The sequence below is a fragment of the Megascapheus bottae genome, chromosome 2 (genome assembly GCF_031878675.1).
Source record: "Megascapheus bottae isolate mThoBot1 chromosome 2, mThoBot2.hap1, whole genome shotgun sequence".
NCBI classification, from domain to species: Eukaryota; Metazoa; Chordata; class Mammalia; order Rodentia; family Geomyidae; genus Megascapheus; species Megascapheus bottae.
This window is the reverse complement of record NC_143510.1, coordinates 13,660,332-13,684,430: the sequence shown is the minus strand read 5'-3', so window position 1 is coordinate 13,684,430 and position 24,099 is coordinate 13,660,332. Positions and strand designations below refer to the sequence as shown.

At 43.9% G+C, this 24,099-nt stretch overlaps 1 protein-coding gene across 4 annotated transcripts in view; it reads left to right on the top strand.

The window, feature by feature from the left end:
* Arhgef3 (Rho guanine nucleotide exchange factor 3) overlaps nucleotides 1-24,099 on the top strand; it is a 289,317-nt gene that overhangs the window by 221,674 nt on the left and 43,544 nt on the right. For 2 of the 4 annotated variants that reach the window (XM_090320710.1, XM_090320721.1), the window contains exon 1: nucleotides 2,113-2,306. The exons of the other annotated variants lie outside the window; for them this stretch is intronic. In XM_090320710.1, the coding sequence (XP_090176836.1) occupies nucleotides 2,211-2,306 (96 nt within the window). In that variant the 5' untranslated portion in view covers nucleotides 2,113-2,210. Of the gene's footprint in view, nucleotides 1-2,112; nucleotides 2,307-24,099 lie in introns of those variants that run through there. 4 annotated transcript variants of the gene reach the window in all.

The window sequence follows — 24,099 nt, the reverse complement described above, 5'->3', positions numbered from 1 at the left end:
GTCCAGGCCCAGAGTCCAAGACCCATGACCGACCCCCCCCCAAAAAAAAAATCACTGTAAGTTTAAAGTCCTCTTTGTCCTCTAACTCAATTTTTTAAAAATCCCAGATGAAAACAGTAGGGTAGGTATTTACTGTGGATTTTTTTAGTCAGTGTTCAATGTTATTGACCTACACATATATCTCTATAGAAAATATATGGTATTCTTTAGTAGATGTGTTTTTAGCACAAATGGTTACTACATTGCGCTTTTTTGCATTAACCTTTTCTCCTTTTCTTCTTTCTTTTTTTTGGAGGGGGGAGGTATGGGGAGGGTGGTTGGGACCCTAATGGGGTTTGAATTCATTTAGCGCTAGCATCTTGGCTTGAACTACACCACCACCTTCCACCCCCCCACACCCTTTAGTTATTTCAATTAGAGTCTTGTGTTTTTGCCAGGAGCTAGCCTGAACTGTGATCCTCATATATTTTCTTCGTGTCTAGCTAGGATTACAGCATGGGCCACTACATCTGTCCTGTTGATGGAGACAGAGGTCTTACTCACTTTTGCCCCTACAAAGCCATGAATCATGACAGTCCTGATGTCTGTCCTCAAAGTAGCTTGGATTCTAGGCTTGGGCCACCTGACTCAGAACCTCCTTGTTCGCTTCCCTCTTTGGTGCTGGGAATTGGACCCAGGGCTTTACCAGTATTAGCGTGCTCTATTACTAATGCACAGCCCCACTCCCACCCCCACCCCTCCCAGCCAGCTGCAACTATTTTTAAACCAAGTTCAACACTTGGGAGACTTTGCCCCACTGCACCTCTAGATTAGTCCCTTTTTTGACTGTTGGCTGAATGGCATTCCTAAGGAGTAAAGTTTATGGGGACGACTGTTACCACAGCCTTGTGGCAGTGTTGTTGTTGTTTCTTGCTATCCAGACAGGGGCTTTCTGCAAGCACCTCTCCGCTGATCCTCCAACATTCACAAAGTCCAGGTTTCTCCAGAAAGGATTCCAAAAGGTAGGGCAGGGCCCTGCCATGGCTGCACAGCTGTGGACTGAAAACAGAACTTCTGGTTGCCCTTCAGTGTGGCAGGCTGCCTCTTACCCTCCTCTCTATATTCAGGAGTAGGTGCAGAGTCAGAAACTAGAGGGCACTGGGGGGGAAATGTTTTGTGTCCTAATTGTGGAGGTGTCTTTGTAGGTGTTAGAACTCAGCCAATTGCACACTTAAAATGGGTTCGTTGGCCTGTGTTCTCAGGACTCTAGGCATTTAACGTACAGTGAGAGCAAAAGAGAAAAATCACCAAGTGGGGATACTCAAACACCTCTTCATCTGTATATGACATAATATACATACTGAAATGAACTCTGAAGATATGGAAACAAAGGACCTTTTTCTTAATTTTTTTTCCTATTTTCTGATGACTCCATTCTTTACCTCATATGCAGTGTGTTTACTCGTGCACATCTGAGGGAAGGGGTGGGGAGGGCACAGAATCATGGGGAAAATGGGTAGAAAAGTGCAGCAGCAGAGCCTCCTCCTCTCCCTTATTCCCCTCCCCCTGCACTGGACACTGATGAAAGTGAACCATGCTGGAGATGGGAGAGAACAAGGTGATATACGCAAAAGGAAGGAAAGGTATATGTTACCTGATGTATGTAAAGGTACCCCGCTGTGTATCACCTCTAAACTATCAATAAAGTCATGAAGCTACCCTCCCCCCAAAAGGGAGTTGCACTATTTAAATATGACTCCAATTACGTTCATGTAAAAAATAAGTGCCTGGAGTCTGGCCAGGGAGTGAGGCGAACCAGAGCATTAGCGCCTTTGTTTAATGAGAAGGCTTTCCTGCCATGGCTTTTTGCCGGGGCCCCCTCTGTCCCCGCCCGCCCCTTGCACCAGGGAACCGTGAGTAGGGGTGCGGCAGGTGGAGGTGCCCAGGTCGGGAGGAGGGCAAACCCCACGCACAGCCGCCAGGGAGGCCGGCCCAGCCCCCCTGCGTCCGGGGGCGTTCCCGCCCCGCCCCTTGGGCGGAGCCGCGCACGGCCCCGCCCCCGGCCCGCCCCAGCGCCCTGCAGGGCCGCCCGGCGGGACGCTGGCTGTCTCGAGTCTGAGCTCGCTTCGCCGCCGCCCGGCACCGTGGAGCTGGGATCCCCTTTCACCTGGGAGTTTTGTAGTCACCTGGGATCAGCGGTGACATCCCAACGGGCAGGCCCGGCAGCCGCCATGGTGGCCAAGGATTACCCCTTTTACCTCACAGTCAAGAGGGCCAACTGCAGTCTGGAGGTCCCCCTGGGCAGCGCCGTGGCCAAGGACGCCGAGGTAGGGCGCCCCCCACCCGGACTCTCCGGGCTCCTCCGCCCGCCCGTCCCTCCGGGCTCGGGATTGCTCGCTTCCCCGCTCACTCAGGGGGTTCTTGGCTCCCCCCACTTCCCCCCCGCAGCCCATTGTCCCTCGCCCGATCTCTCGGGTTCCACTCCCTGGTCTGTGGGCTGCCTGCCCCGGCCCCGGAGCCGGGATCCGCGCCTGCTTGCAGGTCCCTTCCTCTCCCGCGCCTGGCGGTGCTGCCGGGGCTGGCTGAAGATGAACCTGCTGTCTGGACCAGAAGCCAGGGCTTTCCCCGGCTTCATCAGCAGGCAGATACGGGAAGAGCTGACCTTTAAAGCAAGTCTTTCCTCTTGAATAGGGGAGTGAGGAGGTCATTGGGGGCCAGTGCAGACTTTCACCTGCCAGACTTAGCCTTGCAGCTATTTGGACAGGACCGACAGGCACTTAGTATCCGTGTCACCTGTGGCTAGTGCGTGGGGAGGGACGGGTCATTTAGCTCCAGGGTTGGAACCGAGTGAGTCTTTTGAGTGTCTGTCGCCCAGATGGGGGAATTAAACTCCAGTGGGCAGGAAGCCTTGAGGGTATGCTGAAGGACACCTCTTAGTCGGTGCTCAGTCGATCTTTTCTTCCTGGATGTTATTCTCTGGCAAAGTCCCACTGGACTTAAAGGTAGATGGGGTTCAGGTGGTGGAGAATGCTTCGCTGGTTTTCACTACACTATAGCATTGCCAGGTCTGAGCTATGGCGGAACCCACACGATCCAGCTCTTCACTGCTGCTCCTGAGTGTATCTGAAAGAGCTCCACTCTCTCCTCCTTGGCTAAGAGAAACCACCACTGGGGGAGAAGGGTTTTGCTGAGGCAGGAGTGCACAAGGCACTCTTGAGGTACCACCCTGGGGTCTGCTCAGTGTGTATAGTGGCTCCCTAACTTATCTATGTATACATGAGAGGATGGTTCACTGTCTCTCCCAGGCTGACTCCAGTCAGTCTCTGATAGACTCAATTGAGCACAGACTGATTTTCTCCTCTACCACTGCTCAACACTTCAGTCAGTTCAGGTGAATATTTCAAAAAGAGATTTTGTTCCCCAGTGGCTGTTGTGAATGTGGTGGCTTCTAGTGGCATTTAGATTTGTATTTAAGTTTTCACCAATTGGTACCCGCATAGAATTAAGGTTGATCAGACTCAGAATGGACATCATGAGGTTGCAATGGAAACTTCCTACTTTAATAAGTGGAGAAATGTCCCTTCAAACTCCTTCTGGATGGAAGAAAAGCACAGTCAATTTAGTGAACAAGTGAAGGCTGGCAAAGAAATAATGAGAATAGCTTTGGGGTCTGCCAATCTTTTTTTGCTCTTACTGAATTCTGTGTTTTTGAATAGTTTAGTTGAGGGCTTATGTGAACTCAGCTATTTTAATCTTTCCTTTTCCTCATGTGTATATATGTTTGTAGATCTCCAGTGTTCTGAAACATGATCCTCAAGGGCTAAATATTAATTTTTCTCCTTAGTAGCTAGACCCAGAGGATAAGATATAGCTTCTTTCCCATTTTTGTGAGGATATCCTGGTGTGAGAGTAAGGATGGGTGTTCGATATGATTTGGAGATAGTTGTTAAATATTATTCAGGTATATCATTGAGGTTTTTAATCATGGTAAAATATGCTTTGTATATGTTGAGGTAGAGGTATGTCTTGGCTTCTTTAATTCGGCATAAAATCCCTTCTAATAACAGAGATAGTCAGGTTGGAAAAAGAAATCTAAATGCATTTCAAGGGAAGTTTCCTAGTTTCATGATGAGCACAAAAGGCAAGCAACCAACCCTTGCAGGCCTAGCTTTTTGGTAAGCTTCTAACATATATTGTCTACCAGTAGGTGTCAGCAGTATTTGTAGATGTATTAAAAAACAAACAAACAAAAAAAAACAGCATTCACTTGTCTGCCTCTTGAAAAACATGATTATATCATTCTTTATGCACATTGAATATTATTTCCTCAGAAAATATATTTTAAACATTGATTTTTTTTGTAGACAGAGAGTTAATTTAAAAAACAGGTTTATTTACAGACTTTTGCAGAATAACAGGGTTTTGACCTTCAAACATACTTAGAATATCTTTGGGGAGTACCTGTGCCCCCCAGACTTGCAATGGCTGTTTTTCTTCTAAGTGTGGTAGAAGCAGGATAGTGCCAGCAAGGTCATTGTAGCATGACCCCCACCCCAAGACTGTCAAAGGCAATTATGTGCATTTGATGCTATCTACTTGAGTAAAAAATCTTGCAGATTTTTTCTCTTAAAAGCAAATAATAAAATTCCTACTTGAAATTTAATTTTAAATACTTCCTTTTTTGTTTGCTTTGATGTTAAAATCCAATGAAAGCAAAAAAAGATGTTTAAATTTTATCTTTATTTTCTTTAAAGGATCTATCTTAGACTTCTGAAAATATTTTGCATGGATTACACAGTGTATATGTGATATTTCTGTCTCCATAATCTGATATTTCTTAGGACATGTATGTGTTGGTTGGATCTCATATGTTTAATATTAATACCTATAACTAGTTGGATCCTTCTGGTTCTAATCATTAACCATGAAATCTAAGGAGTTTAGTACTTAGCTGTGGATTCTCACAGAGAAACTCAGTATGATGTGAACATTGTCCCGTTTACTTCTTTTAATCATTAATACAGTTTTGCTCAGCTTATGATTTCATATTATTGGCTGCTTCGTATTCCTTGCCTGGAGAGACTGCTTGCTCACTGTAGACATATGAATTGTTCTAATGTGTGATCAGTTCCCTAAAAGAGAAACAGTCATTAGAATTAAGAACCTTTATTTTGGGCCAGGAGCGTGGCCTAGTGGTAGAGTGCTCGTCTAGCATGAATGAAGACCCAGGTTTGATTCCTTGGTGCCACATACATAGAAAAAAGCTGCAAGTGGTGCTGTGGCTCAGGTAGTAGAGCTCTAGCCTTGAGAAAAAAAGCCCAAGGACAGTACTCAGGCCTTGAGTTCAAGCCCCAGGATTGGCAAAACAAAACAAAAAAGAACCCTTATTTTATTTTCCCCGTGGTGAACTTTGCTTTAAAAAAACAAAACAAAAAAAATAAAAAACCTCTCAGCTGAGCAGACACCTTGGGTAAGGAAGCTAGAGCCTGGAGAGAAGCTTTGAAGAGTTTTCATGAAAACCAAAAGGCACTTCTGGCATTTCTAAGGCAGTATTCGAACAACTTGATAAACAATTCACTCAACTGAAAGGGTCCCCATCTTATGTGTGGATCAGGATCAAGCCTGATTGGGTTGGTGGTATATATAGTTATTGCTTTTGTCTCTCTGTGATGATAAAACATTGCAGCATGTAGACCAGATTTATATATGACTATGTGAAGAGTTCAGTATTATCCTGTGCTCCAAGGTGTCAATTATGGTTTTAACTCAGCCAGTATACTTAGCCTGGCCCTGGGAAAAATCACATGATCTACGAATAACAGATTTTCCCCCTTCTCTAATGCTACCATGTCTAGTGTCACCCTTGAGATTTCCCTTCCCCCTCCCCCACCATGTTGGAGGTTAACAAAGTAGGCATTATTCTTTCTGCTTTGTGAAGAACAACACCAAAGGGAGGGAACTTGCAGAAATATACAAAGAAAATCACCTTGAGCCAAGATCCAGGGCCAGATTTCCTGATGGATTTAGTCCAGCATTCAATACTGGTGGCCCTTTTAATATTTAAGGGTATTTACTTCCAATGGGAGCAAAGGGAAGAGGGATACCAAACATTTAAAATATTATATTCTAAATATATAATCTGGAGGCCAGGAGTGTAGCCTAGGAGTAGAGTGCTTACCTTGCACACACAAAGCCCTGGGTCTGATTCCTTGGTACCACATAAAAGAAAAAGCTGGAAGTGGTACTGTGGCTCAAGTGGCAGAGCGCTAGCCTTGAACAAAAAGTGTCCAAAGGCAGTGTCCAGGCCCTGAGTTCAAGCCCCACAACTGGCAAATATAAAATATATATATATATATATATATATATATATATGATCTTTTGGAGTAGCAAAACTATGTTTCAAATATATCTATGTACATAGAAGACTTTAAGCTGTGAAACAAAATTCACATATATGACCTTGAATATATAACTGAGAAGGTGCCATTGAAGCCTGAGCTACAGGGTAGGGAGCACTTAGTTTTCCTGATATGATTTATGCCTCATCAGTGAACCCATGCATTGAAAAATCACATCCACCTGGAGCTGTACTTCTTTTTTGGTTGTGGAGCTTGAACTCTGGGCCTGGGTGCTGTCCTTGATCTCTTCAGCTCAAGGCTAGTGCTTTACCACGTTGAGCCACAGAGCCACAGAGTTTTCTGGTGGTTAATTGGAGATAAGAGTCCATAGGACTTTGGTGCATGGGCTGGCTTTGAATCGAGATCCTCAGATCCCAGCCTCCTGAGTAGCTTGGATTACAAGAATGAGCCACTGGCACCTGGCAGTAAATGACTTTGACTAAAGAAAAGTAAGTTAACTGTGAACATATAAACAGGCCTGCCTGTAGGACACTACAGTACAGTTGGAAAGAGATACACTTTCCAGTGTACTTATGGGCCAATGAGGTCCATCATTTTCAAATTCTTAATAAAAGCTTCACTGAGTTGGAAAGTTTTTCTGAGAATATTTCTGGACTACCCGTCCCTTAAAAAAAAAGAACCTTCATGTTGGAAATAATGATAATCTTACTTCCAGGATCATAGTGAAGGTAAAGTGAAATAACACATACATATTCAGTACTTAACATATAGTGTCTAAGACACTATGTGTTAAATAAATAGCATCAAGACCTCCACATTTTTTTTATGTGTGTGCTGGTACTGGAACTCAAATTCAACCTTAAGCTCTTACTTAACTTTTCTTTGCTCAAGGTCACTCTTCAAGCTGACAACTGCTTGAGCCATATCCCCACTTCCGGCTTTTTTTTCCTGGTTAGTGATAAGAGGCTCACTCACAGACTTTTATGTCCAGGTCAGCTTTGGACCTCAGTTCTTAGATCTCAACCTCTTGAGTAGCTAGGATTACAGGAGTGAGACACTAGTGGCCAGCAAGACCTCTGCATCTTAAAAATGATGTGTAAAATAGTGTTAAGGAAACCAATAGTGGGGCCTGAGTTTGGCCTAATGGTAGAGTGCTTGCCTAGCATGGACGAAGACCTGGGTTCAGCTCCTCTGTACCACATACATAGAAAAAAGCTGGAAGTGGTGCTGAGGCTCAAGTGGTAGAGCTCTACCCTTGAGGAAAGCCCAAGGACAGTGTCAAACCCCATGACTAGCAAAAGAAAAAAGAGAGAGAGAGACAGAGAGACAGAGAGAGAGAGAGAGAGAGAGAGAGAGAGAGAGAGAGAGAGAGAGAGAGAGAGAGAGAGAAAAGAAACCCAATAGTTACCTTCATTTCCTGATGCTGTGGTACACAGAGCGGTGCATTGGAGGCTTAACTGTAAGTGTTTGACCACAGCAATCCTATGAGATTGCCACGTGTTATTGTTTTCTCTTGTAGAAGTGGAAACAGACGCCCAGCAGAGTAATAGCTTCTAAGTACACTACGGGGTGGAGAAATAATAACTCACAGCCCAGCCTATCCGTGCAGTCTGTATTTGCCCAACCACACATCACATTGCCTCCAGTGAATACATCACTAAGCTCCTTACCACATCCCATATTAAGGAGGAACCCGCCTGTCCCCAGCAAATTGCCTGACAGTTGAAGGCTCAATCTTCCCTGAGTGTCAGGGTGGGAGACACTGCCACAAGCCAGCGCTTCTGGCAGCCCACTTCACAGTCTGGCTGTGTCCCACAAAGTTGAGGTTTGCACCCCGCCGCATCCCCCTTCTTCCCCCCACCTGCTCCAGGAGCTGGTCTTTGGCAGAATTCTGCATATTCAGCTTCATGGTGGTGACACTGTGAGTTCTTCTGTTAGTCATTTTGCTTATCTTCATCAACCACCAGCCTTCTGTGTAAACCAATAACTGGAAGACCCAGCCACCATCTGGGTATTTGCAAATTGTATCATTTTTTTAAAAGACACCTTGTGATCGCCTATAAAATCCTGGACGGGTGCCACTGTTTTCATAACTACTGAATGAAAATAAATTACTGATCACAACCTAATTTTGCAAAGGCTCGTGGAAATGTAATTTTTATTAATGGGGAGAGAGAGAGAGAGAGAGAGAGAGAGAGAGAGAGAGAGAGAGAGAGAGAGAGAGAGAGAGAGAGAGAGAGAGGCTGACTCTGTGTGTGTGTCTGTGTTTCTAGAAGAGTTCCTTATGATGTATGCTGCCTTGCATAATTTATCAGTGTTGGTAATGGGTTGAAGTCACACATGAAATGAAAAAACTGCTGCAATTTTGTTGCTATTTATTCTCTTTTTTTTCTTTTTTTGCCAGTCATGAGGCTTGAACTCTGGGCCTGGGCACTGTCCCCGAGCTCTTCAGCTCAAGGCTACCACCCTAACCCTGAGCCACAGCATTACTTCCAGTTTACTTGTGATTAATTGGCGATAAGAGTATCATGGTCTTTAGTGCCCTGGCTGGCTTTGAACTGTGATCCTCAGATCTCAGCCACCGCCCCGGGCCTTGTTGCCATCTATTCTATGTCACTCATGTGCTATCAGTAAGGCCCAGTTGTTCCTAATTGTGTGTGTGTGTGTGTGTGTGTGTGTGTGTGTTTAAAATAAATTGAGCCAGGCGCCGGTGGCTCAGGCCTGTAATCCTAGCTACCCAGGAGGCTGAGATCTGAGGACTGTGGTTCAAAACCAGCTCAGGTACAAAAAGTCTGTGAGACTGTTATCTCCAAATAACCACCAGAATACTGGAAGTGGTGCTGAGATCTGAGGATTGTGGTTCAAAACAGGTACAAAAGTTTGTAAGACTCTTATCTTCAAATAAGCACCAGAAAACCGGAAGTGGTTCTGTGGTTTAATGTGGTAGAGTGGTAGCCTTGAGCAGAAGAGCTTAGGGATAGCATCCAGGCCCAGAGTTCAAGCCCCACAACTGACATAAATTGACACTCAAGATCTTGGTGTAGAGATTGTCACAGGTTTGTCAGGAAATGATGTGTACTTTTGACTGGCTGAAAAAATACTTTTGTGCTGGTGGTATTGGGGCTTGAACTCAAGGCCTCTAGTTCTTGCTTAGCTTTTTACTTTTTTTTTTTTGCTTAAGGCTAGCACTATACCACTTGAACTACAACTCTTCTTTCTGCTTTTTGATGGTTAATTAGAGACAGTATCTCACAGACTTTTCTGCTTTGGCTAGTGTTGAACCTGGATCTTTAGATCTCAATTTCCTGAAGAACTAGGAGGATAAGTGTGAGCCACCAGAACCCAGCAGGAGTGTTACTTTTAAGACTAGAAAAACTTGTGCTGGCTTCTTGGTTTGTACCATGATGTCTTCTTTTGAGAAGGCAGCTCTCATTGTTATTAAACTTCAATACACTGGAGCTGAACCAAAAACCGAAATGGTACATTCATTGGACTTTATTTATTTGTTTTCCCTGGCTTTTAAGATGGGGAGGGAAGCAGAAAAGAACTCGCCCTTTTCCAGGGTTTTGTGACACAAACACAACTAGCCTTCAGGAAATGACAGGATCATTGCATCAAAGTACCTTGTAGCCCTATTGAGAACATGCAGCCCAATTCTTCTCCAAGTGCAGGAGCCATCCAAACTATGCTGACACCTCCAAGGATTGAAAACAAACAACCCCCCTTTGTGTACACCACCTTTGTTCAGGATAGACCCTGAGAAGACCCTTCATGAGGTGTAGCAATGCTTTCTGGAACTGTGTATGCTACAGCCACACTTCCTAATGTGTCGTCCCCTGGGAGATGTGAACACTGCCTTCTCTATCTTCTTATACACCTTCCATCCAGGCGCATTCCTTCTGGCTAGATGTTCCTGGCTCCTCTCCCTTTCCCAAATGCAGTATCTGTACTAGAACCTTCTTGCTTATTTCTTCTTGATACCTTCATCGTGCTAATCAGCCCCCAAACACCACACGGTAATATGTTACCAAGTAAGATTTCTTCCATGTTTAATGTGCTTCCTTAGACAAGAGATGCAAGCAAATGCATTTAAGTAAAGCTGGCACACTGAAGATGAGTATCTTTGGCTAGTTACATCTGTCTTTTAGCTAATTCAGGAGACTGAGATATGAAGACCATGGTTCAAAGCTAGTCCAGGCAGAAAAGCCAGAAGTGGAGAGGTGATCAAAGTGGTAAAGCACCAGTTTTGAGCAAAAAAGGCAAATGAGAACACAAGGCCCTAAACTCAAGCACCATACATACATGCACAGTTTAGCATCTTCGTCATACATATACACATATGTATCTATGTATCTATATATGTGTGTATGCATAGATCTATATTATATATATATTAGATGTAAAAGAATACCCCAAGACCTGTGTGGATAAAAGGGCAAAGGATACTAATAAGTGGTTATATATCTATATATGAATATGAAAATAAAGATTATTTGATACGTTTAGTTGAATAGGAATTATGGAAATGAAGGAATTACAGAAATGAAATGTAGAACAGTAATCAGTTACTATTTAGTCTTGGCTGATATTGAGCCTATTTTTATTGATCATTAAAGCTTGATGCTGAAAATGCAATAATAGTATATGTTAAAAGACCAAAAATATCACTCAGTACTGTGGCATAGACCTATAATCCCTGCACTCAAGAGACTGAGACAGGATCAGAAGTTTGAGGCTGGCCTGGACTTCATCATGAGATCCTGTCTCAAAAATTAAAAGACAAAGGGTTGGAAGTGGTGCTGTGGCTCAAGGGATAGGGTGGTAGCCTTGAGCTGAAGAGCTCAGGGACAACACCAAGGCCCAGAGTTCAAGTCCCACAGCCGATCAAAAAAAAAAAAAAGGCAAGGGGTGGAGAGTTTGGCCTAGTGGTAGAGCACTTGCCTAGCATGCACAAAGACCTGGGTTTAGTTCCTCAGTACCACATACATAGAAAAAGCTAGAAGTACTATGACTCAAGTGGCAGCTATGGCTCAAGTGACAGCTTTGAGGAAAAAAGCTCAAGGACAGTGCTCACACCCTAAGTTCAAGCCCTAGGCCTGGCAAAAAAAAAAAAAAAGACAAAAAAGATTAAAATATTTGGATCTAGAGCCAGGTGTGGTGGCTCATGCCTGTAATTCTAGCTACTCAGGAGACTGAGATGTGAGGATCGAGGTTCAAAGCCAGCCTGGGCACTAAAGGCCATGAGACTCTTATCTCCAATTAATCACTAGACAACTGGAAGTGGTGCTGTGGCTTCAGGGGTAGGAGGGTAACCTGGAGGTGAAGAGCTCAGAGACAGGACTCAGGCCCAGAGTCCAATCCCCATGACAGACAAAAAAAAAAAATATTGGACCTGGCATTCTAGCTTTTTAAATTTTTTCTTGCCAGTACTAGGGTTTGAACTCAGGTTCTCATACTTGTTTGTCTTTGATTTCTCTGATTGTTTAGTGTTCCGCCACTTGGACAATGCTTTCAGTACTGCTTTTTATTGGTTATTTTGGAGATGGAGTCTGGCAGACTTTTTGGCTAGAGCAAGCCTCAAACAGTGATCCTCCATGTATCAGCCTCCTGAAACATGGAGATTACTGGTATCTGTCCTTATTTTTCTTTTTTCAGTATGGAGGTTTTACTCTAGGTCCATGAGCTTGATAGGCAAGCACTCTACCACTTGAGCCATGTCCCTATTTTTGTATTCTCTGAGAGAGAAAGTATATGTCCAGACCTTTTCACAATAACAACTTTTAAGTAATGTTTGTTTTCTATTTGTGTATTTTTTTTTGCCAGTCCTGGCCCTTAAACTCAGGGTCTGAGAACTGTCCTTGGGCTTTCTCAAGACTAGAGCTCTACCACTTGTGCCACAGTACAACTTCCAGCTTTTTTTTCCTTATGTATGTGGTACCAAGGAATTGAACCAGGGTCTTCATGCATGCTAGGTAAGCCTCCCGGCCCTGTTCGTATATTTTTTAAAAAACTTGTTTCACAATACTGTTATATTCTTTGACCTACCTAAGTCAAATTACCCTGATTTCAAAGATGAAGATGCCAAGGGTTAGAGTTTCAGGAATACACAGCTAGGAATACACAGCTAGGAATGTTATAGCTGGAACTTAAATCCAACAATCTGATTCTAGTCTGCAGCCTTCACTACTTGCTTTTTGGCCTGAGCCCAAAATCAGTTCATGCTCCCTTCTCAAATGTGTTATCTCATATTGACACACTAACGTTGTTTCACAATTCCCAAGTGATACAGGCTTCTCAAAAATGACCCCAAGCAAACACAGAAGAGATAACTAAAGATTACTGGTGAAGACTTTTTCTTTGCAGTGCCAAAGGTGGAGATTGAACCTGGGGACTCCTGCATGCTGAGCTACACTCCAGTCAGCTTTTCATTTCCGACTTCACTTAGTGGGGCGGGATGTGGGGCCATCGCAACCCTGCCATGTTTGGGTGGTTGGTGTTGGTTCATTTTCACAGGTCTGGCAGGCCTCCTGTTTTCTGGTTGGTGATTTCATGGGTGCATCTGGGTGTGATCTTGCAGAAGGGCGTAGAAACCACTGTGAAAAGGGAAATAAAATGCTAGAAGAGGGGAAAATCTTAAGCAGTAACTGCTCAGAGGTAACCACCTCCATCTATCTCCTTCCGCCTGGGCCGCCTGGTGGCTTATCTGAGAACTCTGAAGGAGGGAGTATCAGAAAAAAATAGACCTTGTTTTTCTTATTGGTGTCTGAGTGCCTCCTGCCCAGACTCCAAGGGAACTGGGAGACAGAGTTTGATTCTAGCATCAATATCAGAGTACCAGGACCCTACTTCAGAGACGGACTAAATATGGTGCCTGTTTCTAAGCTGGTTCTTCTAAGAGCTCCTCACTAGCTAGGGACAGAACATAAATAGCCCCAACTTCTCAGAACCTCAGTCTTCTCTTTTTGCCAGTCCTAGGGCATGAACTTAGGGCCTGGGTACAGTCCCTGAGCTCTTTTGGTCAAGACTAGCACTTTACTCCTTGAGCCACAGCACCACTCTAGATTTTTCTGTGTACATAGTACTGAGGACTCGAATGTGGGGCTTCCTGCATGCTAGGCAAGCACTCTACCACTAAGCCACACTCCTAGCCCCCTCAGTCTTTTTTTTTTCTGAATGAGAGAACTGCATTAGATCACTGTGGTGCCAGAAAGTGGTGGCCCAAATGGTGAGAGACAAGACCTCACATTATCTCCAGTTTCTCCCTTTGTAGTTCTCTTATGCCAGGTTTCAGTTTGGAGCTAATGTGGCTTTGATGCCTTTCTCATAGTTGGGAATTTGTCTTTGTAGCAAGGTGTAGACCTCAAGGCTTGGGAGCTTTACGCAGGCAAGAGTACCAAGAGTATAACAGGATTCTGTGTGTGTGTGTGTGTGTGTGTATGTGTGTGTGTGTGTACACCAGTCCTGGGACTTGAATTCAGGGTCTAGGTGCTATCCCTAAGTTTTTGTGCTCAAGGTTAACACTTCTACTTGAGCCACAGCTCCACTTCTAGCTTTTTGATAGTTAATGGAAGATAAGAGTCTCATGGGCTTTCCTGCCCAGGCTGGCTTCAAGCCATAATCCTCAGATCTTAGCCTCCTGAGTAGCTAGGATTACAGTCAAGAACCACTGGCACCAAGCTCAGGGCTCATTTTTTTTTAAAGTTACTTTCTGTTTCTGGCAAGATAGTAGTGATTTTTCATTTACAGTGATGATATAGTATATATACTTTTACAATATATTTACTTAAGTATAACAATTTCTGAAAGTGTTCAGCGCATAATAGTTTGTGTGATCCATACATAAGCAAAAATATTTTTTGTCAGAGCAGTCCCTGGAGATTAGAAACTTAGTTAGACATGTTTGGAGAACTCCTCTAGGTTTGGAACTCAAGTTCTCAAGTTTGGGGCACAGTCATTTGCAGACCCAACTTGAAATCTGAACATTAAGCATAGAAACCAGGTTTCAGATATTAAGACTTTTCAGTAAAAAGTCTTAATATATATATATATTAGTATATCACAGTAATTATTCAAGGCTACATGTTAGTCATATTTAAAAATTAGATTTCCATCCTAAGAATATATATTTTATTCCTTTGTGAAGCACCAAAGAAAGTTTCAAACTTCTAGCTGACCCCAGTTAACTCATCCTCCTTTTCTTCTTCTGGTGGGGAAATCGGACAAGATTACGTTTCAACTTGGATTTGAGGGTGAGATTGAATGGGCTGAGTTCAAATCACCACTTGGCCACTTGTAAGCTGAGTGGACTTTGAACTGATCCTTTCGTTGTCTGTCAAGTGACATTTTTGAAATGAAATGTGAATATCAAGTGGGCAAACGAAGGTCTCTCCCAGAGAAAGCCCTGGATGGGTCCCCAGGATCCACAGGCAGCACGTATTTGGATGTGGGTGAGCTGAGACGATGCTGTGGCAGGTCATCTCATCAGTGGTCTGCTCCATGGTAATTCTGCTCTTTGTAGGAAACACTCTCTCAACTTTCCTAGGAATCCAAATTGGCACTGGATATTATTATTTTTCATAATAGATATTCCAAGAATACTGGCAAGCTTCATATTTGTTCTTGCCAGGTAGAATGAAAAATGAGTGTTGAAAAAAAATGAATGTGGTTTTTGTAGTTGTTCCAAGAATGACTGTGAAACCGGAAGTGTATGAGTTCTAGGTAGGGAAGCAACTTAGTCATCATCCAAAAATCTTAACTCTATCCCAGCCACAGACACAGACCCAAGGTAAGCGGAGGACTGTAGATTAGGTTGCTTTGCACTCTCCATCAGGAGGGCACTTAATTATAAATAGATCCATTGTTAGAAACATGGGGCATGGTAAAGTGCTAGCCTCAGGCAAAAAAAGCTCAGGGACAGACCGAGTTCAAGCGCCAGGACTGGCAAAAAAAAAAAAATCATCATTCTTGCCAAAGATAGAAAACTATGAGACAGCAATAGTTGGCCTGTGGTCTCAGCCTCTGTTCCTGGTGACCTTGTCACATATCCTTTCAGGTTTTACTCAGCAGCCAGAAATGGAGGTCTTAGACCCTGCCTGTTCTTCAGTCTCTGATGGCAGACCTGACTGCTTAGCTTGCCCAAGGTGGATCTGATCTCTAGAGAGATCAAAATATAATCTGTGCATTCTTTTTAAATCTGTGTACTTCTTTTTCCTCCTCTGGAAAGCTGAGATAATGCTGAGAGTCAAAAATGACAGGTAGATGAGAAGACAGGTGTGAGGGTCTGTGTGGTCCTTTCTGTTGTAACACATTCTTTTTTGTAGGAGAATTCCACTTTCTAAATCTGACAATGGGAGGTTGCTCTCATTACCTAATCTCAAACAATTTCGAGGCTTGATGACGCTGCAGAGAAGTTATTGTGGCCCAGAATTCAGCAGCAGGGTGATGGCAGAGTCCGTACAGATCCTGCTCCACTTGGGCTCTGATCTTGGCTTTTATCTTCACCATTGATATTCTCTCCTTCAGCTGAGCTTTGGGTCCTGCCAAACCACTCCCCAATTTGTGTTACCACCCCAGAGCTTGACTAAACAGATTATGAAGCTACAGGAAGAAAGGGAAGGCAGGAATGTGGAATCAAAATACTCGGTCTTGGCCAGGAGTTTGGCCTAGTGGTTAAAGTGCTTGCCTAATATGCATGAAGACCTGGGTTCGATTCCTTGGTACCACATACATAGAAAAAAGCCGGAAGTGGTGCTGAGGCTCAAGTGGTAGAGCTCTAGCCTTGAGAAAGTCCAAGAACAGTGCTCAGGCCCTGAGCTCAAGCCCAGGACTGGCAAAAAAAGAAAAAATACTCGGTCTCCTAGCAGCCTCAGTAGCCTGAGCAGGAGACCAGGGGAATGGTTGATGGCAGGAGATTTGGGAAAATTGAGGCAAAAATCCAGTGCTTCAGGGAATTGGGGGCAGGAGAGCAGGCTGGAGGAGACTCTGTGCGGTTCCCAGGACATTAGAAGTAAAATAAGAGCGATGCTCCTCTTCTGTGCCGAGCACATTACACACTCATGTGCTCCTGCCCAGAACTCTTAAGGTGGTAAGGGTCTTTCCCACTTCACGGCGGAACAGACTAAGCCCTGAGAGGTTACATTGCTGGCTCCAGATCATAGGTCTGAGTTTCTGCCCTAAAGGTTGACTCGTATTTTATCCTTAGATCTTCTGCAAAGAATGACACATATCTTTCCACCAGAGTGGTAAGGCTTTAATCACTTGCCACAGAGGCCATGCTCCTGGCCCTGAGAGAAGTCTGTAAAGGTCCTCGGTACACTTCAGTTCCTAAGCTCCTAGGCAGAGTGGGAAGTCCCCTGTGGCTTGCTTCTCTCCTTCACCTCCAACCCAGCCCCAGAGGGAGCCAGGGCATCCCTTTAACTCAGATTAGCCAAGACAGAACTTAGGTCTCACACAAGGGGTTCTAAGAAGGCAGTGGGAAGTAGGTGAGGAACTCCAAAGACACAGAGGCCTTTCTTGGGGCCCCGGGCTGAGAGCAGACATCATTGTCACTTCCAGGCATCATTACATGAAAAGGCTCAGCTGCAGCCCCACTTTCCAGACCTGGGCAGGGGTAGGACAAAAGGTTGCATCACTTGTGTGGCATCCTTGCCCCCATGCTTCCCTTCTTGACCCCAGTGTGGCCTTTGCATTGGAGCCACAGCAGACCTCCTATATTGTGTGTGTGTGTTGTCAGTTCTGGGGCTTGAATTCAGGGCCTGAGCACTGTCCTTGGGCTTTCTTAAGACTAGAGCTCTACCACTTGACCATAGCACCATTTTCAGTTTTTTTTCTGTGTATGTGGTACCAAGGAATCAAACCTGGGTCTTCGTGCATGCTAGGCAAGCACTCTACCCCTAGGCCAAACTCGAACCCCTTTTTGGTAGTTTATTGGACAGAAGAGTCTCATAGATTTTTCCTGCCCTAGCTGGCCTCAAGCCTAGATACTCAGATCTCAGCCTCCTTTTTCAGGAGGCCAAACTCATGCACTGACACAGCCTTGAGATTCTGGCCCTTTCTGCCTCCACAGGGTAAGTTTTGTGCTTGGAGGCAGATGTGGAACTAGGGACCTCAGAGAGATGTGAATCTTTGGCTTCTTTTTCTCTGCCTGTCTGGGCCTGACCAAGATGAGCCTCAGGCAGTAGGGGCTGGAAATGGCTGAAAGAAGCTCTTCAGGTGTGGGTGTGCGTATTTCTCTCTTGCCCTGGATTAATCAATGGTAACATCCTGTGTAAGAGAGCTCCAGTGTGGTTTTCTGCTAAACTCTGGTGTTTTAGGGCTGGTTATTAGATGTGTCTAATCTTGGGCCAATTTAACCAGTAGCAGACTAATAAAATAACAAATGTGGGCTTGCTGCCAGAACAAATGTTGACTTTCCCTTCAAATGTTGACTGAAAGGAAAAACTTTGAAAGTAATTGAGGAGTAAAACCTCAGCCAAAACTGCAGACTGAAACAGTGTTTCTGTTTTATTTTACTGGCACTGAGAGATTGTGTTCTTAACCTAGGCTGCTACCTGGTCTGGTTCTTAGAGAGTCCCTATTTTTACTGAATTATCCCCCCCCAGCACATACACCATTCAGCAAAACAAAACAAAACAAAATTTCTTCATAATAGGAATGTAGAACAGAATACCTTTCTAAGCAATAACCTTAGTGTGGTATGGTGGCTTGTGTTTGTAATCTCAGCTCTTTGATAACAGGAGGATCACAAGTTCAAGGCCAGTCAGTTCTACATAGTAAGATCATGTCTCAAAAAACAAAGCAGTAACTTGCTTGAGGTCAGCTCTCAGGAACACAGTCAGGTCCTGGACATCAATCCTCTTCACTTTGTAATAAGATGATTCGCTTCTCTGGGCTGGATGCCAGTGGCTTTTTGTGATCCTAGCAAACCAGAAGGTTAAGATCTAAGGATAGGAGTTTGAAGCCAACACAGGTAGAATACTCCAAGAGACCCCATCTCCATATAATCAACAACAACAACAAAAATAAAAATAAAACGCTGGCTAGCAATATAGTTCAAATGATAGAATTATAACCTTGAAGGCAAGAGCCTAGCAAGAGTGAAAAGGCTTGTGAATTCAAGCCCTAGTGCCAGCACACACACACACACACACACACACACACACAAAATAAAAGAGAAGAAGAAAAAAGAACTCTTAATCACTTCCCCCTTTCTCCATCTCGCTATTCAGTATATTTGAACAGGAGAGAGCTATAGTATTTTGCCTGAAAGTGTGTTGGACTGGAAGTGGAGAAGAAAGCATGGAAGGCCTTGGAAAGTAAGCCAGGAACACCACGGAAATCCTAATGTTTAAGTCCTTCACCATTGGGTTGTGTTGGGTTTTTGTGTGCAGGACTTGGGGTTGGAATCTGGGTATGGCTTCAGAAGCTCAAGCTAGCATTCTCTGGGTTCAACTAGCTATTTTGACATCTCCCTTGTTCAAAGCTGTCTGCAAAGCAGATGACTGTGATCTCTGGGCTTTTGAGCCATAGGAGCTCACCAGGCTTTAGATGCCAACTCAGTTAAGAACTGATTCACAGTGAATGAGCGTCACTTTCTCACCCTCAATATGTTAAGGGCTTGAGGAACATTGGCATTTTCTCCTTTTACTCTAATGTTGAAGAGAACCCTTGAGCCAGAGAGCAATGGGCAATCAGACTCAGCTGGCAAAAACAAACACAAAGATGTGGCCTAGATGTTTGAGAGGATCCAGGACCTAGCAGAGATCCTGCCTAAAGTTCTTCCTCCTGCACTGTAACTATCCACAGACCTTAGAGCCTTGATTGGAATCATGCATAAACTTCTGTGCAAGAAAATGAAGGTTCTGTGTTTATCTGTTGCTCACCTTGTAGGTTTGAGACTCTTTCATTCTGAAATGTGTATCTTAATCAATGAAGCCAGCTTTCCGTTGGAATTTGGGGCTCATCATTTGCCTTTCATCTTCTGGTAACCGATGCCACCAGGTTAATTAACTGTATGCCAGAGGAAAGAGAGCAGAAAAACAACGTTAATGGAAATTTTTGGAAGTAGGAACGATCATTTCATTATTGTCCTTTCATTTCCCAAAAACATAAGACCAAGATTCAGTTGCCAGTTCCAAGGAACCTCCCTTTCCTGTCCCCTAAGCCCCCTGTATTGTCCAAACAGCACCATGAAGCCCTCCCTGCAGTTGTGTAAACTGCCTGCTCTGCTCCTCCCTCCCCTCTCCTGCCAGCTCCAGCTGCTTTTCACTCTTAGACTCCGTTTTTACCTTCCATTTCTCCTTGTGCAGTTAGAGCCACTCCCCAAGGCTGACCTCGAGACACTGTGTACACAGGAGGCAAATACTCTCTGGATTGGATTTACAAGACTACCCATAGACACTAAATAACTCCTCAACAAACTGTATTCACTGCAGGGTTATCAAGTGGTATCATTACAGTGGAGAAAGCCAGGCTTGCCACCAATGATTGTTTCTTTCTTTTTTTTTCCATCATGGGGCTTGGACTCTGGGCCTGGGCACTGTCCCTGAGCTCTTCGGCTCAAGGCTACCATCCTACCCCTGGAACCACAGCCTTATTTCCCATTTTTCTAGTGGTTAATTGGAGAAAAGAGTCTCAGGGTCTTTAGTGCCTAGGCTGGCTTTGAACCGTGGTCCTCAGATCATAGCTTTCTGAGTAGCTAGGAATACAGGCATGAGCGACCGCACCTGGCTTGATCATTTCTTAAACTTGCTGCCTAAAAGTACCACAAGCCAAGAGGTTTAAATCCAATGTAAGCTAGGATGTTGTTGGCATATACCTATAATCCTAGCTAGTCCTACATCCAGCCATCAAAAGTCTGGAAATGAGACTGTGGCTCAAGTGGTAGAGCTTTAGCCTTGAGGAAGTTCCAAGACAGTGCCCAGGCCTTGGGTTCAAGCCCCAGGACTGGCAAAACAAACAAACAAACCTGACTACAGTATTTTACTATGAGATTAGATCAAAAGATTGAGAAACTGTTATAGACTGGAGCAAACTGAAGATAAAATGATAAACTAAAAAACACTGGGGGCTGGGAGTTTGGCCTAATGGTAAGAGTGCTTGCCTAGCATGCACGAAGACCCGGGTTCGATTGCTCAGTACCACACACATAGAAAAAGCTGGAAGTGGTCCTATGGCTCAAGTGGCAGAGTGCTAGTCTTGAGAAAAGCCCAAGGACAGTGCTCAGGCCTTGAGTTCAAGCCCTGTGACTAACAACAACAACAACAAAAATATGGGCTTTCAGATTGGGGGAAAAAAGGCATTAATGAAAAACCTGGTAAAATCTCAAAAACTTCTTTAAATGTTTGCTTCTAGTGTTGTTCACGTCTCAGTTTTGTAAAGCCTTGTGGTTATGTAAGATCCTAACCCCAGAGGAAGGACGGTAAAGGATGCATAGGAGCACTCTGTTCTATTTTTGCAACTCTTCTGTGAATCTAAAATTATTTCGAAATCAATTTTTAAAAAATAGCATGCATATATTGAGTGATGAAATGTCTGCCTATTCTCACAGACAGAGGTGGAAAGGAGGAATAATCTTCAGTAAAAGACATGCATACCCCAGTGTTTGTGCCCAGTTCTAGGCTCTGTTGAGAGCTTGCTGGGCACACGGCACTGTGCCATGTGCTCATGGTCATTGTCTGGTGGTCAGAGTGGCACAGCAGATGTGTGTAATCCAGTAAATGTGTCGTATGTTGTCTCAGCCACTTGACATATGCCACCAGAAGCTCCTACTCACCTGTAAAATGGGGAGGAATGTTCTAAAGATGACATGAACAGATGTATGCAAAGCTCTTAGCTCAGTGCCTACCACAGATTAAGATTCCAGTCAAGTGCAGCTTTTACCACACAATTATTTTCACTGCTCTAGCTCCCCATGTCACGGAAAGTGAAGAATTTGCCTTAGAGCACACAACATGAGAGCTATCTCTAAAATAAATAGATTAGATAGATATATAAGCCCGCAAAATCATTTGGTACATGACAAGACAGATCTATAATGCCCACCGTCCATCTGCCTTTATTGATAATTTTGTATGGTATATAAACACCCAAATGGCCCCCCCACCCCCACAGAGGGAGCCTATTTGAAGCAGATTAGAGCCAGGAAGGAAGGAGAGTCAGGGGTACAAGTACTCCTCAGTGGTGATGGGGGTAGGCAGTGGAAGGTGTGAAAGGAAGGAAGAATATGAGACACAGTAGTGACCTGGAAGTTTTGAGTACTGAGAATCCTGGTGAGCAGCAGTAAAGCAAGCTGAGCCACTTCCGTAGAGTCAAGGCTATTGCAGCTTCCCAGAGCATTGTTGGATGGAGGTGAGGATCAGGCAGGGGTGGTGGGTCTCAGCCTCCTTCTAGGAAGAAGACAGTGATTCCATAGAACTAGAAGAAAAGCACCGATTAGGAGGAAAACATGCTCACCAAGTAAAACAAACAGAACTCCTGTCCTTGGACAGTCTGATCTTAAAGAGCCTACATTGTTTTTCCCTCTGGTTTTCACAAATACATCAGAGTTGACCTCTACTGGTTTGTTTTATGTTATAGAGTCTGGTGGTGGATTCCTAAGGAAAGCAACAAACAAACAAGTCATATTAATAGAGTAGGAAGAATTCATGGAGTCTAGTTGCTGGGCTGGTGCTTCTCCAGGGGACTTGCCATCCTTGACATTTAATGCAGTGCAGTGGCTCTTTCACTTTTCAGTTTCTCAGCTGTGTGCACTTTCTATATTCTAGTCCTTAATGCATGAGAATTACTGAATCAATGGGGGATTTTTTTTTTTCCTTTGACTAGGTTTCTTCTGTTCTGAAAGGTACATGCCTCTTTAGTCTCCTCCCTTTTAGGCCCACAATTAACAACTGATGCAGAAAGCTCAGGTAACACTTGGCTTTCCCATTCTAGCATTTATTGATAGACTTGTAAAACAGTTTTCTGGTCATTAAAAAACCTTTTTAATTGTGAAGATTTTTACTTGTGTCCGAAGCAGGATTGCTGATTGAGTCTCCTTTGCCCAGAGCCCAGTTTTGACAATAATCCACCCCTAACCAATTCTGATATCTCCATTTTTACCTACCTTACCTTCATTTCAAAGTAAATCCCACAATCATCACTATCTGTTTTATTTCTTTTTATTCATACATATTAATGATCAGAGAAAATTGATATTAAGTTTAGAGTGATCTGTTTAGAAAGCAAAAAGAATACAATGCAGTAGGATAGTGTAGAGTCATATATATCATCTGCATTCCAGGGGAAGTTGAAAAAAATCAATCTTATATCATCAGTGGGGCTTGCAAATGACTCAGAATGCCATTTGAGAGAGCAGTTTCATGAAATATGGCACAGTAAAAGCTGAGCTGAAACTGAGCACCACTGGCAGGTGATGTGACCTGACTAAGTAGACTAACTATGGTGAACTTTCTATGAATACTTTTTTTTTTTTTTTTTGCCAGCCCTGGGCTTGAGCTTAGGGCCTGAGCACTGTCCTTGGACTTTCTCAAGGCCAGAGCTCTACCACTTGAGCCTCAGCACCATTTCCAGCTTTTTTTTTTCTATGTATGTGGTACTGAGGAATCAAACCCAGGTCTTTGTGCATGCTAGGCAAGCACGCTACCACTAGGCCAAACTCCCGGCCCCATATGAATACTTTTTATATAGATTTAGTAGTTGAAAAAGAAGAGGCCAGGTGTTAGTGGCTTGTGCCTCTTAATCCTAACTATGTAAGAGGTAGAGAAGGGAAAGATTATGGTTTGAGGCCAACCCAGGCACAAAAACTAGCAGAAGGCTTTAGATGGGAAGAGTGTGATTCAGGTTGTCTGTGCAAAACTGTGAAAATCCTACCTGAAAAACAACTGAAACAAAACAGAGCTAGAGGTGGTGGCTCAAATGATAGAGTATCTGCCTAGGAAGCATAGGGCCTTGTATTCAAACCCCAGTGCACTTCAAGAAAAAGAGCAGAGGCTGAATGACCCACAAAGACTACAACAGTTATTGCTTATCCCCTTACAGGAAAAGTCAGCTGTGGTAGACGTACTGAACTTTGGAATCAGCCTGCATGGATTTAAATCATGATCATTCAGTTTCTTGTGTGTATTTTCAGCAAAATGACTTGAAGCAAGTGGATTACTCCAACCTTCAGTTTTCCTTTTTTAAAGTGGGGATCTAACAGTTAACTTGTAGGAATGTTGGAGGAATAATGTCAAACACTGAAACAAGTTCCTGTGAGGAGTATTAGTGCATTCTTATCATTTCTCAGTCACCGTGAAGTGTTTAACGTGAGGCTGATGAAAGCCATGTAGAGGGTTACCACGTGTCTCCCTGCTATTTCCACAGGCTAGAAAGGCCTTCTCAGCTGTTTGAGACTCAGCGAAAATAGACTCTCAGAGGAGCTGATGCTGATGATATGTGTATCATCTTTGCACTGCTTCTAACTGCACTCTGGATACAGAAATGGAGTAGAGGAAGATGGGTGATAGATTCTTGTATGTCACTTTTATTTATTTATTTTTGCCAGTCCTGGGGCTTGAACTCAGGGCCTGGACACTGTCCTTGGATTTTCTTAAGGCTAAAGCTCTACCACTTGAGCCACAGCACCACATCACCACATTCAGCCTTTTCTATGTATATAGTTCCACGAAATCGACCCCCCGTTTTCCACTAGGCGAGCACTCTACCACTAGGCCAAATTCCTAGTCCTCGCTTCTATTTTAATAGCCCATTTGTGTTTTACTTT